General features: G+C 49.0%; 5 protein-coding genes across 5 annotated transcripts; 2 read left to right on the forward strand and 3 right to left on the reverse strand.

The window, feature by feature from the left end:
* Nucleotides 1–1,852: 1,852 nt before the first annotated feature.
* Nucleotides 1,853–4,293, reverse strand: HO133_008767 (uncharacterized protein; the record flags this gene model as incomplete). Its single annotated transcript, XM_037299631.1, has 3 exons — nucleotides 1,853–3,285; nucleotides 3,345–4,175; nucleotides 4,230–4,293. 3 exons carry the CDS (start codon nucleotides 4,291–4,293, stop codon nucleotides 1,853–1,855), a joined length of 2,328 nt encoding a protein of 775 aa, XP_037155632.1.
* A 479-nt stretch (nucleotides 4,294–4,772) lies between these two features.
* Nucleotides 4,773–7,928, reverse strand: HO133_008768 (uncharacterized protein; the record flags this gene model as incomplete). Its single annotated transcript, XM_037299632.1, has 4 exons — nucleotides 4,773–6,970; nucleotides 7,018–7,246; nucleotides 7,295–7,678; nucleotides 7,728–7,928. The coding sequence occupies 4 exons, from the start codon at nucleotides 7,926–7,928 to the stop codon at nucleotides 4,773–4,775; spliced, it is 3,012 nt and encodes a 1,003-aa protein (XP_037155633.1).
* Nucleotides 7,929–8,542: 614 nt separating this feature from the next.
* On the forward strand, nucleotides 8,543–9,669 carry HO133_008769 (uncharacterized protein; the record flags this gene model as incomplete). The annotated part of the gene is made up of 4 exons (XM_037299633.1): nucleotides 8,543–8,911; nucleotides 8,970–9,176; nucleotides 9,230–9,382; nucleotides 9,433–9,669. The coding sequence occupies 4 exons, from the start codon at nucleotides 8,543–8,545 to the stop codon at nucleotides 9,667–9,669; spliced, it is 966 nt and encodes a 321-aa protein (XP_037155634.1).
* A 1,004-nt stretch (nucleotides 9,670–10,673) lies between these two features.
* Nucleotides 10,674–12,612, forward strand: HO133_008770 (uncharacterized protein; the record flags this gene model as incomplete). The annotated part of the gene is made up of 4 exons (XM_037299634.1): nucleotides 10,674–10,678; nucleotides 10,734–12,114; nucleotides 12,179–12,455; nucleotides 12,509–12,612. 4 exons carry the CDS (start codon nucleotides 10,674–10,676, stop codon nucleotides 12,610–12,612), a joined length of 1,767 nt encoding a protein of 588 aa, XP_037155635.1.
* A 1,527-nt stretch (nucleotides 12,613–14,139) lies between these two features.
* On the reverse strand, nucleotides 14,140–18,235 carry HO133_008771 (uncharacterized protein; the record flags this gene model as incomplete). The annotated part of the gene is made up of 11 exons (XM_037299635.1): nucleotides 14,140–14,798; nucleotides 14,858–15,186; nucleotides 15,236–15,345; nucleotides 15,401–15,700; nucleotides 15,754–16,138; nucleotides 16,188–16,264; nucleotides 16,315–16,482; nucleotides 16,536–17,553; nucleotides 17,604–17,820; nucleotides 17,883–17,927; nucleotides 18,088–18,235. 11 exons carry the CDS (start codon nucleotides 18,233–18,235, stop codon nucleotides 14,140–14,142), a joined length of 3,456 nt encoding a protein of 1,151 aa, XP_037155636.1.
* Between the last annotated feature and the right edge of the window lie 217 nt (nucleotides 18,236–18,452).

Below are 18,452 nucleotides of genomic sequence, written 5' to 3' on the forward strand. Positions count from 1 at the left end.
TAATAAAAAATGATTTTAAGATAGCGAAGTTAGAGATAATAGAATAAATATAAACGAAAGCGACTAATATACTTCGAATTCTAAGTATCTACTAGTATTATTTCAAGTCTATATTCTATTTATTAAGAGATAGAATAATATATATAAGCAGATTTTGAAAATATGTAATTACTGAAGGGGTCATTAGCGCGTGAGATGTTATTGTCTATATAATATGCTACTAAATTCGTTTATAAAGACGCCGTTCATTCTTTGAAGTATCGGTGTTGTGTCTTGAGAAAGAAGCACATGCCTTCGAGTTGCATCATCTTCTCAGATTGCGTTGACTTTTTGACGGAATTTGTTGAAAGACACTGGTACGTAGCGTATCCCTCCCTTGAACCGTGGCCTTTACTTTGGCTCTCGCCTTTGACCAAACTTTTCTTGTCATACAAATTGCCGACTTAATAGCAGCCTTCAAAGTCAGATTTTCACACTGTATGCTCATAGTATATTGAGCGACCAAGACTCATGGCCGTCAGAGTCTTGTAACATATCATCCGATTCTGCCGACTTGTCGTCAGGATCATGGAGGTAAGCGACAGGATCCAAGGAGAACTCATGGCGAGGGTTTGTCTTGCATTCTTCGTACTTTGGCCTCCAGATCTGATATTTCTTCTTTGAGCGATATTAGTGAAGTGTATTCGCCATGACGGCCTGAGAACGCCCACTTCTCTTGTTGTCCTTGATCTCGTCCGTTTCGAGTTTCACCCATATCCAGTAAACGGTTTGATAAGTCACCACGGCCCCAAGGAAGACCTTCCCAATTGGACGACCGAAGCTCCTGTAGAAGTTCACCTGTTCAGATTAGCCATTGGTCGTTTACAAAACAACGATGCGCAGCATACATGAGGCGACGAAGGTCTCCGGGGTTTATCCATTGCGTTGTATTCCGTATGGATTATGTGGTGGTGGACGGGCCCTTTGACGGGAGCAGTAGCAGTCAAGCACTAGACCAGAATGTTCGACATTGGAAACTTGCTGATGTGCCACTGATGCAAAAGATTTCTGCTATCCGGAAAACTTGGGCCTGGAGACGCGAAAAGGTGTGTGGAATTTTTGGGAAAAGTTGAGAGCATGAGAGCACAAGGACAGGTGGTGCAGAGAAAAGGCCAAATCTCTCCACCCACACCCCCTCTGGACTCTCACACTTTCATACCATCATCATATTTATTCACGACAACGGTGTTATCGCCGTGGGCATAATCTCTAATATTCTCCCAACCCCATCTGATCCTCGATCCCGACTATCTATAACGTGGAATACAATCCTGCGACACTTCCACGCCTGTGAGAGTACCCGCCAAGCCAGCTGAACATGGTACGAATACTCCGCAATGTCTCTTCTCCCGCTTCAAAGCTTACTGCTGGTACAGGCCCAAACTCTCCAACAGCGCAGAGCGAATGAGAAATACGCCAGACAAGAGGCTGCCAAGAGAGGCAAACCAGAAAGTGCCATTAAACAAAAGCAAAAGTTCAGTCCACCAATATCACCACTCTGGATAGGTGCGTTATCGTAACATTGAAGAGACAGAATCCCGGAAACGATGTGAGCTGATATTGATGCAAAGGTGTCCTAGTCTTTGTGCTTTGCGGTGGCATCATATTCGAGCTCTTGAGACTCTTTTTCTAAGCTTGCTGCGTTACGAAGGGTTTCAGGGATGCGGACTAGGTCTCGGTATTCAGAGATTCACTTGGAGCGATATGGTCGAACCTGTGCAAGCTAGCAAAATTGGTAATGTAGCCAAATTGCTCGCTAGGTTGACGCAGTCACCTTTGGAACTCTCTCGTCCAATGAAAACGAGAGCCAACCTCAAGAGCCTAAGCCTTTGCGCTTCGATTCTTTTTTGTACGACAAGCCAGATTCATACTGTCTCTCCAGATCTGCATTAATGTGACCGCTGTACTCAGCCGAACGAGCAGAAAGACCCGCCGATCCATCACTTCCTTCCATGGTTGACTTCTGGCCTCCAAGCAGTCGCAGAAATTTGCTTTTGCGAGACGTGTCGCCGGGCAACCCATCCACATTCCATGAATTGGCGCCCTTGCCTATGCCATTCCTCCCTGAATTACGCTCGGCGTTGGCGTCGACCTCCCTTAACAAGCCAAACCGGTTGGGCAGCTGCGAATCTTTGCGCTGCTTCTCGTTTGCACTGAGCGCTAGCTCGGCGTCGATCATTACCTGACGGTCACTGTTTGTCGATTCGCTCTGCTTGTTACTTACTTTCGAGCCGTCATTTTGTAGCCTTTGCCGCTTACTGGCTTTGGTATCATGGGTTGAAGTTGATGACTCAATATTCGAATTGTCCTTGGATAGAGCTCTTGAATCTTGCTCTGATTGATCGCCACCGTCACTGGATGCTGACCTCTCGCTCTCAGCTCGGCTTCGTTTCATCCTGACTCTGGCAGCTCCAGGAGCTGCAATTGGCAATGAATTCTCTAGGGCGCTCATAACATCAGCATGGCCATCCTCGTGTTCATCATTGTCCGCTTCTTCTTGTTTTATGTCAGAATCACTCGATGGGATCTTGCCTATCAGCTCAGCATGTTTGCGCAAACCTGCGTAGATGGCAGCCTCTTTTGCTTGCCTCCTGAGAACACGCATCTGAGTGTTATATTCGGCCAGTTCCATCCTTGCACGGACTCTTTCTTGCTTCGCAGTCTCGAGTGTTCCGTTCTCGAGGATCCTCTGGCCTTTAGCATTGATTGCCTTGTAAGGGGTTCTCAACTCTGACGGGACCTCGATGTTCTTTTCGTTACAGTGGTCAAGTGCACGCTGGCGAACCAGCATCTCCTTGCGAATTTCAGCATTGTCGATAGCCCTGCGGAGTTTTCGTCGGAGCTTGTGGTTGTAGTTGAGCGTCTCAAGATCTTGACCTTCGCCAACATCTAATTTGATGAAATCTTCTGGTTCCCTCTCTTCACTTAGCTGTCCCGTAGAGATGTACTCCGCCTTTGCATGATCTGGGACGTCTCCCAGGTTGACTCTGCTGTTGGCTTTCTTGGGCTTCACGTCACTTCGACTCCCTCCAATCTCAATAGCATCAAAGTCAACTTCGACACCCTTCATACCTAAAGCCCGAGGCTTGATCTCGTCTACACCAAGGGTGTTGGCAAGTGTGAAACCTAGCGCTGCGCAACAGTCAAGCGCCGCCTTGCGCTCTAAAACGTTAATGTCAACGGCAATCTTCTTTGACTCTTCATCCTCAATACTCTTCAGTCTCGTCTTTTCCCTCGTTTGCTCCTCTAAAGACAGGACATGATTAGTCTTTCCTTGGGTATTCTGTAGCCGCACAGATCCATACCTTTGATAGCCTTCCAAGTGAGTTTGATATCTCGATAGACTCTCCTCTTTTCGTCTCTGGCGACACGACGCTCCGCTTTGCCTGATTTTTGTTTCAAACGTAGAGCTTTTCTTTCGGCGGCTTTGCGCTTCTTCTCCCTGAGAACCCTCCTCTCCAGCTGATCATCGGGTAGGTCCCACAACTCCAGCCAATTTTCTTCGCCTTCCGGGATCGAGACACCTTCCGGGACTGTAGGTTTCGGGGGCGGTGGTCGCGGCTCAAGAGCCGCTCTCTTCTTCTGCTGCGTTTTGCTTAGACGACTAGGTGGCCGTTGAGATGCTACAGCTTCTATATACGTGAGGCGATCGGGGTTTATCCCATTGCGTAAAGCTGGAGAATTGGTAGAAGTAGACGCTAGAGCTTCTCCATCGCCAAGTTCATCAGTGGTCCGTGTGCCATTGGTAGATCCTCCTTCCTTGGTTTGCTCCGCAGCAGCTCTTTCTTGGGCCTTTTCCTGTCGCCGACTTAGGGTGCCTTGAGAGATGACAGTACCATCCTCCTGCATCACGACGGGTCCCACATTGAACGTTACCCCAGACTGATCGTGTACTACGGCTAGTCTTTGTGCCTGTCGAACAGCCTCCTGCCAGATCCTTCGTCTTTCGCCCTCAATATCCCGGAGACGGTTGCGTTCAGCATTTTTGTTGTACTTGTCGGGATTCCTGGTCATTCGACGGAGGATTGTAGCATTGAGTTTCCTTTGTTTCTTCTCGTCCGATTTGCGATTTCTCTTCTCACGCCGTGCAGCGACTCGATATTCCCGATTCCGTTGTTTCCTCTCCCAATCAATATCTGAGTTACGATTTAGTCGAGCTTCACCGAAAAAGCCGTACTGTTGATGTAAACCTTTGATCCCTTTGGATGCCTCGAAGCCGTTTTCAGAATGGTCTTCATTTACAGTGTAACTCATATTCAGGGCGGAAGAAATTAATTCCAAGAATTCGGATGCCAAAACGCTATCTCATCGATGTTGCTGAGTGTCAAAGGACGAATTTGCTAGATAATTTTTTTACCCCGCATAATACAGTTAATACTGTAGCGATTCGTGCGGAGCGGGAGCAGCGCCTATCTTAGCGCAAGATAGCCGTGCGTCTTCAACTTCGTACTTGATGCGAGCTAAAGCCTAAAGGAGGTAACGCTCCTTTCCTGAGCTCTTTACTCTCATTGGTCAACAAATGCCATAAAGCCGCTGCATCAGACAAATACTATATCGCTTTTGCTGGCGAATTTGATGTTATCACCCGTTGTGTGTATCATATCGATGTGCACACCTTGAGGCTCTCACGTTGAAAGCACTCAAGTACGAAGTCTTATCCCTCTACATCAGCTCTATAAGCATGAAATTTGCTGACAACGCCAACGCTATGTTGCAGTTCCACATCCTCTCATTCACAGCACCGCTTGACTTCGAAAAGATGAAGCATCTTGACCACCCTCAAAAGCTCTCAATTCTTTCTCATCATCAGGCCTTGTGATCTCAGGTTTCCTCTTCTTTTTCTTCTTCTTTGCTATAAGAGTAGCATCGGCATCTTGAGAGCCTCGAACTGGACCGCCATCAGCTTCCGGGTTAGGCTTCCGGAATTGAGCCTCTATGTCTCCGGTTAGCTGCTTCAGCTTCTTTTTCTTTTTCTTCTTGACCAACGTGCCCTCTGCCGGAGCCCCGTCTGTCGCTTGGATACGCTCAGAGGCACGCTGCATTTCTAGACGTAGACGCTCTACTTCAGCAAGCGCTTTGGCCATCTCTGTGTCTTGCGCCTCTTGTCTCTCGATGTCGAGCTGCTCAGCGACACTCTCAGAATTGTCAAGTGAGAAGCTACCTAGCCCTCTTGAATCGACCTGAAGTAGAGACTTCTTCGTTTTGTCGCGCGCCTGTTGAAATGGACCGTTATCGTTCATCGTGCCCATAGAAGCTGTTTCGGATTGAGCCACTCCTGAATCTTCGTATTCGATGTTCTCATCTTTGACAATGTCAAATTTCTTGGGCAGCCTGCGCTTCTGCCTTCGAGTCTCCATATTAGAGCCATCAGCTGTCAGAGTCTTGTCCCCAAGATCTAAGTTCATGATCGGAATGGAATCAACGTCAACGTCCTCCCCGTTTGCGCTCCTTAAAATATCATGGAACGGAGTCGAGGTACCAGAAGACACATCATCGTTTCCTATGTAAAAAGGATCGTCCTTATTTCTCTCCCGCCGTTGGTTACGTTTGCGCATAACTGTGTCCGTGTCTGGGATGCTGTCTCCTGTTTGCTGATATGATGATGGTTCAGGCCCAAGAGATGCTAATGAATTGAAGGTCGGGCCAGTGGCAACTCTTGGGAGCGGGCGTTTATTGTAAAAGGAGTCGAATTCCGCGGCCTCGGATTCAGCTAGGGGACCCTGGTCTGCAAGCTGCAGAAGGCGTGGAAGACTCTTGTTGATAGGAGCTCCGAGATCTAGATCATCCGGCAAAGGCACTTTTCGCTGGGCGGTCGGAGCTACTGGGTTCAGCTCGAAGCCAGTGAAGAGTTGTGGCATGGCTCGCGTAAGGAGAAGAGGCCCACGGTCGTTTTCTAAGCCGTGGCTAGTGATAGCTTGGGAAGCCACCCTCATTAACTCCAGAAGTTCAATAGATCTTTCTTGAACTTCAAGGTTTGAGTGCATTGCCAAGGGTTCAAGGAAGTGAATGACCCGCGCCACTAGCAGAGACATCATCGTTTTATGCTCAGAGCTCCAATCGAGCAATCTTTGCGACACGATAGAGGTAAGCACCTTGGGAATGGCTTGAAGGTATGCGCAAATGACCATAGGCGAAAGTGATTGGACCTTGGGATGTATAAGAGAATCCAAGCTATGGTACGATGAGACGGAACCGTCAACGTACTCGCCGACAATCCAAGCCACGAATGTGAGTATGCCCTCGCCGCCAGCACCTTTGAGAGCAAAGAAACCTTCGCTCCCAGACACGCTTAGGAGAGAATTTGCAGCTCTGACAGCCTCTGCTCTCACTGTGCTCACCCTCACAGCAACATTACGTAACTCCCAGCCGATGGCACTGGATGCGTCGGCCTCATGTGACGTAGATGAGTTTTTAAGAGTGCGCCCACTGCTTCCGTATAGCTCAGGGGTAGATTGACCGGTGATAGGCACCAGGTTTACCAGCTGTATCAATATATCAATATACCATTCAAAATCAGTGATGTTTGAATATGTGTCCTTAGAGCACATATCAAGTATCTGATGTATAATGATGGTTCTGTACTCGGCTGGCAATGCAGTAGTCTCATCCTGCGATTCTGCCGCAGGTCGCAGAGTTTCTTCTGGATCCTCTCCGTCTGAGTCTGCCGCAGGTTCAACACTAACGGTGTGACTTCGACCATCGTCAACGCGTCTACTGGCAATAGGTGCGTTACGGAGTTGCTGCATAAGGCGCTCAACGACAGCTATCATATTGTCAATGTTGACCATGCCAGAACCAAGGTCAAGAGCTTGTAGTCGTATTGAAACGTCAGGATCGTCAATGCAACCGATGATCACGTCTTGTTGCATGGATATTAAATGTGGATGTGACGACACAATCTTGTTGAATGCGAGAAGTGCTACGTATTTCACTGCGGTTTGTCAGTGTTATCCCGAATGTGACTTCTGGTCAACCCACGGTTGGGATCTCCTTCCACGACGATCATTCCTCGAAGCTTCCCGACGCACAAAGAAGCAATCTCCTCCCCTTCTCTAGCCCCATCCGTACCTTCCAAGATACCTCCCTGTATCAGGCCATTGATGCACTCATAGAGGAGTGACATGGCCGGCGTTGTCCGAATGAGTTTGGTAAGAGGAGGCAATAGTTTTTTAATCAAGCGAGGTTCCAATGGTGTCAGCGTTGCAAACTTGAGGCGGTCAGCATAGAAGATAACACATAATGTCGACGCACGCACAAGTTTGATGATTTTGATGGCCATCCAATTGTTGCCCCCATCGACCAGTAAATCGAAGAGCCTGGGGGCCAAGGCAAGGAAGTCTCTTGGTCTTCTCCAACCCAACTCGCAGACAACATTCACTACTGCAGCTGTGACGCTCGAGTCTTCATCCTCATCCATGAGAAGATCCTTTATTTTCGGCCAAGCTGACCGTAACGTATCAGGATATACCAACGCAAGCCTATACAGAGTAGCGACCGTCTTCTTCCGTATATTTGGATTCGAGTGCGATAATCTTGGCAACAAGTCTGACAGAAGAGAAAGCGCCAAGGAGGATGTGATGATGTGAGGTAAAGTCACCAAAGGTAAGGACATTGTGGGCGCCAGTGGGGAAGACACATCCTACGGCCCAGGTGAGCGCTCTGCAGATTCTGAAAGTTATGTTTCATACCTTTTTTAGTAGGTTTGTGGCAAGCATCAAGACCTCTGTGTCGGGACGAAAGCTTTGGACTGCCGCGAGGTACCCAACCCTTTTTTGGAGATATCGTGGGCATGACATGACCTCCAGCACATGGAACGACGCCCAAGACATGTCGTGGCCGAACATTTCGAGGTATATGAGCTTCAGGAGCGCAGTAGCTTTCAGATCCATATCTGCTCCCCGTATTTCGGAGCGACATTCTCGAAGGCTATGCTGTATATACTCCCTTTCATTGCCTTTGTGATTCCGTAGGCCCCTGATCAGGTCGTAAAGAGACTTTTCAAACCTGCGACTCTGTTCAATATATGTGATAAGCTGGAGAGGCGAGAACCTACATTGTGAACTACGATGGAAGTTCAAAGCCAGGGAGGTTGAGTAGGCCAGACAGGTAGTGTCCTGCAAGCAGAGCCCATTTCAAGAGCGCTTGCGTTCGTCTTCGGCTTCAAATGTGAGGGACTTTTGACCTTACAACGACGAGAGGTCCGGCGTTAAGACCTTCTGCTTCTTGAATACTTGCGGCATGCGCTGGCCCGCAACATGCCTTTGACAAGGCTATTCGCTACAATGAGTGCTAACATTCGTAAATGTGGCGTAGAATTAGTGGATACCGCCGTGGTAGTCGTGGTTGAACGAGGTTCGACGTCAAACTGGTGTAGAAACGAAAAATAAGCTCGGTGCACCTTTTTTTGGATGCTTCCAATTTTTACATGAAGTCCGCGTCCTACACTTGCATCGACATTCCCATTAAACTTAGAAATTTTTGCTCCGGCAAATTTGATGTCAAGATGTCGCTCAGCTCTCTACTCCGACAATCTAATGCAGAAGCTCTGAGCCTATCTCAGCAGACGGCTCAGTACCTTCGAAAACACGCATCTACGGGAATATCGACAATTAATATCCCGTTTCTGTCATATCCAGAATCTACAGACGTATGGCTTATGTACGAAAAGCTGCTCCTGTCCTGTTTGCGCACAGGAGACGACAAGGCTGCCTTCAATTGCCTTGAAAAGCTCATCGATCGCTTTGGAGCTACCAACGAGCGGGTCATGGGTCTACGTGGACTATATCAAGAGGCGGTAGCGAAGGACGATGCAGCGTTGGAGAGAGTTCTGCAGGAATACGACGAAGTCCTCGCTGAAGACACTGTCAATACTGTCGGTGTTCCCCAACAATATGCCTCCCGCGGTCTATACTAATTCGGACATTTTGTAGCCAGTAGCGAAACGTCGGATCGCACTCCTTCGGAGTCTATCGAGGACCACCGAGGCCATTGATGCTCTGACAGAGCTATTAGAGTCATCACCGACCGACATCGAAGCATGGACCGAACTCTCCGACCTGTACTTGTCACAAAATCTGTTTCCTCAAGCGGTCTTTTGCCTCGAGGAAGTTTTGCTAGTGGCGCCCAATGCTTGGAATGTGAGATAGTCTCTTTCACGCTGATTGGATAGATGCTGACGGACTCATGCTAGATACATGCCCAATTGGGTGAGGTACTGTACATCTCCGCAATGAACGGCAATGAAAGCTCGGAAGGCAGAAGTCTCGCCGAGGCAGCGCGACGCTTTTGTAGGAGCGTTGAACTCTGTGATGATTATCTTCGAGGATACTATGGGCTAAAATTGGTATGATCGTGACCGTATATCGGTAGCATGGAACTGACGCGCATCTTCAGACGTCCGACCGAATGCTTTCCACCAATCCCAACGACACCAGGTCGACAGGACAGGTGGCGACCGTTGATAATGGCGAGCTTCCGATGCTTCCGACTGCAGTTGTAAGAAGACTGAATGAGCAGGCCACCTTCAAACTTGCTGAGATCACCCGGACGAGTAACAGTAGCTGCAATGTTGCCAACATAAATGCTGCCAAAGATTTGCTAAATAGGAGCACGCAAAGGAAGCAGCGGTGAGGGCCTGTATGATTGGACGATGACTGAGTGTAGATCTCGAAACACATCCGCATTGGGTTGCAGAATCGACGCCAAACAGCATTCTAGAATCAAGCGCGGCAAGCCTCAGTTGCTTCGATAGAACAGAGTCGAGTGACTCGAAGTTTGTTGAGAGTCCTGTGCCAATGGCGGCACCTCCGCATGGCACCACGGCACGGAGATGAAGTGCGGCCCTGTTTGCCTGCTCATGGAACAACGGGATTTTGCAGGGCCAACACATGTTTATGATCCATATGAACCAGCAGAGAGCGTCTTGAGTCGATAGGCGTATTGCTGTGATACAAGAAGATGGTGCTACTTAATGTCCCACAGGAACTTCCAAAATTTAAGTCGTCAAGGGGCACGTTCATGCTCGTAGTTATTGGTATGGGTTGTGCGAAAAATCCTAGGCATCGACATGTGATATAAGCTCGTAGATGTCTATGCTCCGCTAGGAGAAGAAGACGACACTGCCGATGTTGGATTTGTTGACTGCACTCAGGTGGTGATATGATGTACTCTCGGGAGAGGGAGAATAGTAGTGGGTGATAGCCTCATAGCTTTATAGGTCATACATATTGTGGAGTACTAGTACCTAGATGAACCTGCAGGACACCCTCTCCAACAATTGGGTATGCATTTCCCACATCCAAATTCACGATTCAAGAACTTCACTGCCAGATCGATTCCCGACAATCATAGTACTGACTTCTGTCGACGAGGCCACATCTAATATTTGCTTTGCACTGCCAAGAAAAACACATGACTCGGCTGATATTCAGCCTCTGCTTGTTGACTCACATTTTTCAATCAGGTCTTCGTTACCATCTCAGCCTTGTGTTTTCCCCAACTCGGATCATTGCCTCGGTGTTCAAGAATTTCACCGCTACTTTGAAAAATTTCGTGCCCGTCGTCTCATTTCTCAAGGCAATCTATGCTCTTCCTCTTCATCAAGAGGATTCGAGCTAGATCATTCCAAACTCTACATGCCGTGAGTTAACCGATTGTTCTTCAATGCCATTGCTAATGCTCATGGTGCTTGCTAGATACAACATCACCATCGACCACACCAACACTGCCCACAGTTCGGATCACTCCGATCATTCTGATCACTCTTCATCATCATCAGTGACAGACGACGAAGACTCTACGGGTACTGGTGTTCAAGTGCGCCCAAGATCAGTCGTCGAGGGTCACGAGTATTCTGACCCCGTTGAAGAGCAAGACGGCAGCTGGAACGTGGTCTACCGTGACGAGATCGGTCCCTCGGATTCCGCATCAAGACCTCGGACCTCCAATCAGCAACGCCCTTTTGTGGAAGCGCCACGACCGGAGGAGGCACGACGTCCATCTTTCCGTCGTCACATATCCCGCGAGCCTGCGCGCCACCTCCCACATCCTAGAGCGCATCGATCACCGCCGTCGGAGCCGCCTGAAAGTGTGGACCCCCACGAAGAATGGCAGGGCTACGCCCGAGGCCCACCGCAGCATTATAGCCGTCCTTATGCCCACTATGCCCCAGGCTACCCTCATCACGCCTATCAAGCCTATCCAGCTCCAAGTGCCGTACCCGGAGGCCTACAGCAAATAGTCCCTTACGGCTTTTCCCCATACCAAGCCCCTACCGGTGGACCTGCGTCCTCCTATTTCGCGCATGGGCATCATGGGGGGCCAAGCCATGAGATGATTCCCCATGCTCCAAGTGCAGGGTACTTTCCATATGGTCCACAAGGATATCAAATGCCCATGCCCATGTCCATGTCTCCGCCCGTAGTCTACCCTGCTTATGGTGGTATGTATGCACACCCGCCAACTCCACAGGCTCCGCCAGCTCCACCAGCTCCAGCAGCGACCACCCCGCCTCCACCACCTCCCCCGCCTCCTCCACCGTCTACGTCGGATACTTCCAAAGACGATGAGAAATTTGCTCGCCTCGAGAAGCTTTTTTTGGACCAGAAAGCAGAGCAACAAGAAAAGGCAGCCGCAGCCGAGAAAGCCGCAAACGACAAAGCTGCTAAGGCTGAAGCCGATTCAAATAAAGCCAAAGAGATTGCGGCGGCTTCGGCGGCGGCAGCGGCAGCAGCAAAAGAGGAGGTCGAGAAGGAATATCAGGCTGCTGCAAAGGACAAAGCTGCTAAGGCTGAAGCCGATGCGAAAAAAGCCGAAGAGATTGCGGCAGCTTCTGCGGCGGCGGCGGCGGCAGCAAAAGAGGAGTTCGTGAAGGAACACCAGGATGCTATAAAGGCCAAAGCTGCTAAGGCTGAAGCCGAAGCCAAAAAAGCGGAGGAAATTGCCGCCGCCGTAGCCGCAGCAACTGCCACTGTCAAACCATCATCTCCACCAAAGGAGAAAGACAAACCTATCAAATTCAAGGATGCTATTGGGAGAAGATTCAACTTTCCTTTTGATGTTTGCAATACGTGGTCGGTACGTTACTCTAGAATAGGAAGAATTGCATGTTTTGAACCGCAATTGACCGCTTCTCTTATAGGGTATGGAGTACTTGGTCAAGGAAGCTTTTCTCCATGTTGCCGACTTGGGCCCACATGTGGCTGACGGTCAATATGACCTACTCGGTCCGAAAGACGAGATCATCATGCCGTCCATCTGGGAGTCAGTGGTCGAGCCGGGCTGGGAGATAACAATGCACATGTGGCCTATCCCGGAGGCGCCTGAAGGAGGAGACGCTCTAGCAGGGGCAATGGCTGATGTTGTCATTGTGGAGCCAGGTCTGCCTCCCCCACCCCCTAGTGGCAAAATTGTTGATGGTGTGCTTCCACCCCTGAAGGAGCTGCCGTTGATCTATGCTGACTTTGACCAGAAAAGAAAGGCAAGAAAAAAAAAGAAAAGATCCCGCCATTCATGATCTGGACCGCGGGCAAGTCAAACAAGGGCCGAGGGAACGCTAAAGGCAAGAAGAAGTGAGAGCTTCTTGCACTCTCTCCACTTAAGTTGGTACTGGGATTATACAAGTGTGGACACTGTGCAAAGGATGAAGTCTGCCCAATATGGAACGCTCTATCTGAGACGGCTACGAAGTACGCTCCAGTTTCAGACGATATTTATATCCTGAGGGCGCACGCTTCATCTGTGGAGAGCTATCCTTGGCTTTGACCACTTTTCAGGGCTCTCTTGTTTTGTTTCTTTTTTAGAACATCAATTCCTTTTGGCTTCAGTTCCGTTTTTATTTACTTCTGAACTACGACGAATCATGATTGGCTATAGATTCCCCACCAAGCTTTTGCGACGGAGTCTTGGAGAGTGGCAGAAACAGCATCAGCGACGGCGCTTAGAGGAGTGCGTAGAGAACTTTTTCGGTTAGCAGCCAATAAAAATTGCACTGAGGATTTATAAGTGTCAGATAGTGGATATCTATGATTATCATAATCCACTTTGTGTAGCAGCCTGCGAGGACGTGTAAGCAATGGCGTGTACTTGCAAACGATGCATGTATCATGTCAGATCAATCTGCTTGTCTGCACAGTGCAATTCAGTTTCTTGTGTCTAAAGTATGGTGGCAGGTCTGACTCAACGTGTCAGTGACTCATCTAGATTTCCACCATGATGCCGTTTCATAAGCCCAGAATCTCCCTTGCGCTCCCACAAATCGTAGCATATAACCATGATCCCCCTTCTCACAGTGCCTGACCTACTCGCCAATATGTGTTTTTGCAAGATCGAAAAACCGGATCATGACGAGGAGCTCGTGGTACCAAACCGCCCCTCGCAGCGCCTGTCCACCTCTTCACATCTCACCAAGATTAGAGCCACTTGGCACTGTCCAATCGTACTCACGTCCACGCACAGCCGAGTTGCGCAGAAGCGTCCCGCAGGACCGATTCACCCTTGTCGAAAGCATTACGCCGCGCTCATCTGGCCCCGCTGTCCTCCAACGGCCTCGTTCACCTGGTCAAAGGACCCTGCCGAAAGACTTGCAGAGGGAAACTCGGCCTCTGTCCATAGCTGAGTCGAACGGCCAACTTAGGTCCTGACTCGTTCATGCCGAAAGTCCTCGCCAATCAAATGGCATGGTCGCTGTCATCACCCCTCGGCAGTCAGGAGTGTGGTTCGCCCCTGCTGATCCAGAGCGGAAAACAGTCAAATGCAAGTCATCGCAGCCCAACACAGTCAGCCACGAGCGTCCGATCCACTGAATATGCATCTGAAAGAGAGACAATGGCCGAGATCGATGAAGGGAATTCGAATTTGAGAATGGAATATGACCGCAGAGATGAAGCTCTGAAAATAGTCCAATCTCCATAAGTCAAGAGTCATGGAGGTGATAATAATGACAGTCACTTGCCAGCGTACATGTTACGGAGCTTGGACAAAAAAAGCACGGTGCGTCCACAGTATTTGTTGAAGGATAATCACACTGTTCTGCATCTGCTGTAGTATCTGTGATGACCATCATTCTTCCTAATCTCACCATCTACCTACTGGTCAAGATTATCATTGTTGACGGCGCATCGGCTGCAATGACGGTATTGCGCTTGCACCTTCGTTGTCATCATCCATCAGTCCATTCCGAACTGAAACGATAGCACCGGTGCTTCTTGGTGGGAGAGGAGGTCCATCAGACTCTGCTGCCTGCTGCCCGTAAATTCCCTGCGGCTTGGTCCGTTGCGGAGGTGGAGGGAAAGTTGTTTTAGCACCACCACCAAATGCTGTTAGTGCTCCTGCCGGAGGCCTTGATGACGTAGACTTTCTTTGTCCATTGTTCCTGCTTTCTTGACTGTGCTGCCGATTGCTAAGCAGAGCAGGTTTCTTTGGGATTGGTGGAGCCGCTTTGTGTGCTACATTCGACGACATTAACACTAATGACGACTGGCTGGAACTCCTCGAATTCGGTCCACGAAGAGCGACTTCTTCCCTCAGTGGATCGGGATCGGTGTCAAGCGGCAAAGGTTGACTCCCATCAGGAATTGGCGAAAGTCTGTGAGAGTTCGGATGTTTGAGTTCGTTGTATTTGAGGGCATGGCTTCCTCCAGGTGTCGTCTTACTCGCTTTCCAGTCTGGTTCGTCGGTGAGAGTGAAAGGGTTCTGAGGTCTGTGCACGTTAAGCACAGATGTCTCGTCTGGGGCCTTGAGGTTCGATCTAGCTGGAAGCCCTAGCCCAATGAATTAGCAATGATTAGACGGTTAAAGTGAGAGCCAGGAGATTCCTCACCATTGTCCAACCACCACTTGCGACGATCCGAACTAGCTGGAGGAAGTTCGGGAGCTATTGACTCATAACCAATTATGTCCTCGTCCTCGATGTCATCATTTCTAGCATTAGCAGTGGTGTCCCCAACTTCCGACCTCCGTTTCGCGTAGATCTCTCGACTCAGAGTCTCTTTTCGGACCTCGTCGACGGCACTCACAGCGCATTGGAAAGTTCCGTAGACGGGCCTGTGATCAGAGAAACGGAGTGGCGCTGTTGTATAATTTATCTGCTTCAGAATCTCTCCTTTTCGAAGTATCCGATCACACCACGCAGGTATTCTCGCCTTTTCTCTACTAGTTGTCAACATTAGGTTACTTAAAGGGCGCGAGATAAGCCTACGAGGTATCGTAATCATCTGAGCCGTTGTTGTATTTATACGTTGGCATGAAGGTAATTCTCGACTCGGAATAAAAGGGAAATGTATGCCCGGCGACCATCTGTAAGTTCAACTGTGTACATGTCACTCAGCAAGCGCAATTATGGATCCACCGCTTCGTGGCTTACCTGATCGTTCTGATACAATGTATCAAGATCGCCTGCTTTGATCAGCTGCCGTGCTTTATCATCGCTCAGGCCTACTCGGTAGTTGAAGTCTCCCAACCATATGATTGCATCATGGTCTTCAATGGATCGATTCCGTTGGAAGCGAAGGCCAGTGCTGATTGTACGATAGTCACGATTGCGTTCTTCGTAGTTAGCAAAACCAGCAGCCAGGTGGGCAGTTACGAAACAGATGCGGGTACTCGCATAGTCCAATCGTATGGCCACCGCCCCTTTGTTTCCGGCCATGCCAGACATGCCAGTCTTTCCATCGTTAGCTCAAGATTTCCAAACGCGGGGATTCCCTTGAAGCTTACCTTCTTCACGCTGCCTTCGACATTTTTGATTTTTTTAAGGATACCAGCTTTCACAAAGATCATGAGTGCTGCTCCCACGAGCTGTCCGCTGCGTAATAGGATGTACTCCTCCGACGAGTGCTTGCGAGCACTGTCGTTCAATGTTCGTCTCACAGCGTTTTCCCATGCCTGGCGCCTCACTGGATCAGTAGACATGATCTGTTGCGGGCTAAGCTCTACAATTTCTTGGAAGCCAACAGCAACAATGCCAGGGTGCTGATGCAATTGATTGATATCAGGCCACAGCCAGGCTGTAAGATCTTCCTTGACGCCACTGCCGCGACCGTTCAGATTGAACGTTCCAACCCAAATTTGCACCGTGTCAGGTGTGGAGTACTCGTTGAACCTGAACTCTGTCACTATCATGAGGATACTGGCCGAAGTTTAAGACACACCTCCTCTTGAGCTCCGCGCTTACAAAGTCGGTGACGGGATCATACAAATGAACAGACGACTGGTCCATCAAGCGTCCCTTAAATATGTTAGAGCGTTAATGTGATTACAAAACCTTTAGTCGTTTACCAATAGCATGTCAATAGTATTCTGCCTTCCCTTGTCTGCGAAATTATTGATGTACATTCTGGTGGCACTTTTACGGGCATCAGCTATGGCGCCAGCCAATGACATCTTCCCATGTCGGGTAAAGGAGGATTTCAAAGCCCCAGTGCCGGCGTATATCTTAGATAATGCCTGTAGCACACTTTAGCCCTTGGAGCATAGTCCCTATATTGATTGTGACTCACATCTCCATTGTCTGCCCAGAGGCTAGAATGCCTTACCCAGAAGTCGGTTGCAGTATGCTCATTGCGATGCTGTAGAAACTGCTCTAGAGCCATTTGGCTAATAATAGTTTGAATGAGGTTAGTCCGGTCTAGGCAATCCAGGCAGTTTGTGCGAAAGATGCCTTCCTGTTGAAGTATCACTACCTCTCCCACTTGTGCAGCCTTCTCGTCATACAGCGATCGTTGAGACGACGAGTCCACATCTTCACACAGAAAATACACAAATCCGTCCGCACGGTCCTGAATGAGCCGTTTGACCATGGTTGCAGCTTCATATCCTCCTGGTCCTCTTGTCTCGGCATGGAAATCGAATTGCGACTCAATAAGACGATTTTCCGACGTCCCACCAACGTCGACCGTTTGATTTAACGGGCTATGCAGCACATGATAATTGTATCTTGCTGTTAACTCTGCCTCTCCGGGTTTTGACTCACTCAAGAGATTGAGGATGTGAATTGAGCCATAGTCAGCTCCCAGAGACTCAAAATGCTTATCAAAAGCTGGTTGCGTAGCTTCAGGAGATCTAGTAATCTGAATTTTCTGCTGTCCTGGAAGCAGACCGGTAGCCTGCTCCCAGAAAATGGGTATAGAGCCCCTTATCTGGGCGTAAGAGAAACACAGGCTGGAAGGATGGTAGAAAACGGTCTCCGTTTCTACGAAGTTTGCCACGTTCCCATCGTCGTCTATGCCTCGAGAATTGAACCTTGTCCCTGCACGCCTACAGGACAGTCTTGATATCAAGGTTAAAGTTGAAGGTAAATTAGTCCTCAGGCCCTTAATTGGCGAAGAAGAGGACGGGACGGTGATTGTGGAAACAAATCCTCGGATAGCGGACGTCAGTATTCGAGAGGAGTCAAGAAGTTCTTTCTCATTTGCTGCCAGTCGGGAACGAAACTTGATGAGAGGATCTATCATATAGGAGTTCCAGAGAAAACCGTCATCTAGATTATCGATATCAAATGCTGACTGCTCCGACAATCTAGGAGACTATCAGATCTCCGCATTCTCGAGGTGACATACCTCACATACCTATGTTGGAGCCGGTTGGTCAAGTCGAAAGTCAAGCTATAGTAAAAAGTCCCGCCGCTTAGGATCTTCTTCAGTTCGGAGCAGGGATGCTCCAGGGCCGCATCATGCGGATCTACCACGTTTGTGTGCTCGTGCCTGTGAGGCGGCCCATGGTCTACATAGTACGGGTCAACCTCTTGATGAAGCTCGTAATCAAAATCGTCTCTGTTCAGGCAATCTGAAACTCTTATTAACAGGCTCCGAGTCTCACTGAACATTGAACTTGAGCAAGGGGCTCACAGAAGTCGACAGAGAGTATTCTCTGAACAGTCTCATCAGGTCTCACTATCAAGATTTCGAGTTTAGCACCCCTTCCGCAAGGCAAATACGCGTGCAATAAGACAGTTCAGAGGAGCATTGACAACTTTTTGCTCCCGGAACTTCTCTTACGAAAAGCAAAGTGGTCCGGCATAGGGAAGGCGAACTTCTCGGAAAGTATACATACCTGTAGCCACACGAACAGCTCCGCTGATGACACAAAGAAAAACATCGGCGTTGATGTTGATCAGACCAAGCGTTCCATGAACCCCAGATGCTCGTAGCACACGGTAATCCGTCAGGTCAACATCCTCGTGAGCCGTGAACTCGACCATGCATTTGGAAGCCGAAGATCTCGCGCTTGTCTCATTATTGCTCGAGGAATCCGCGCTGGTACTTGACAGGCTGTGACGCAATATGAGAGCATGAGAATCTGTAAGGATAGCAAGAGCTCTCTGAGGGTGTTCTCGCAATAAGAGTTTTAAAGACATTAGTCACGAGCGCAAGTTTGCAAGCGACAAATGGATATGGCGGTACAATTTCTACTACCCA

This window comes from Letharia lupina (assembly GCF_014066315.1).
Source record: "Letharia lupina isolate WasteWater1 chromosome Unknown contig_5, whole genome shotgun sequence".
Lineage (NCBI taxonomy): Eukaryota > Fungi > Ascomycota > Lecanoromycetes > Lecanorales > Parmeliaceae > Letharia > Letharia lupina.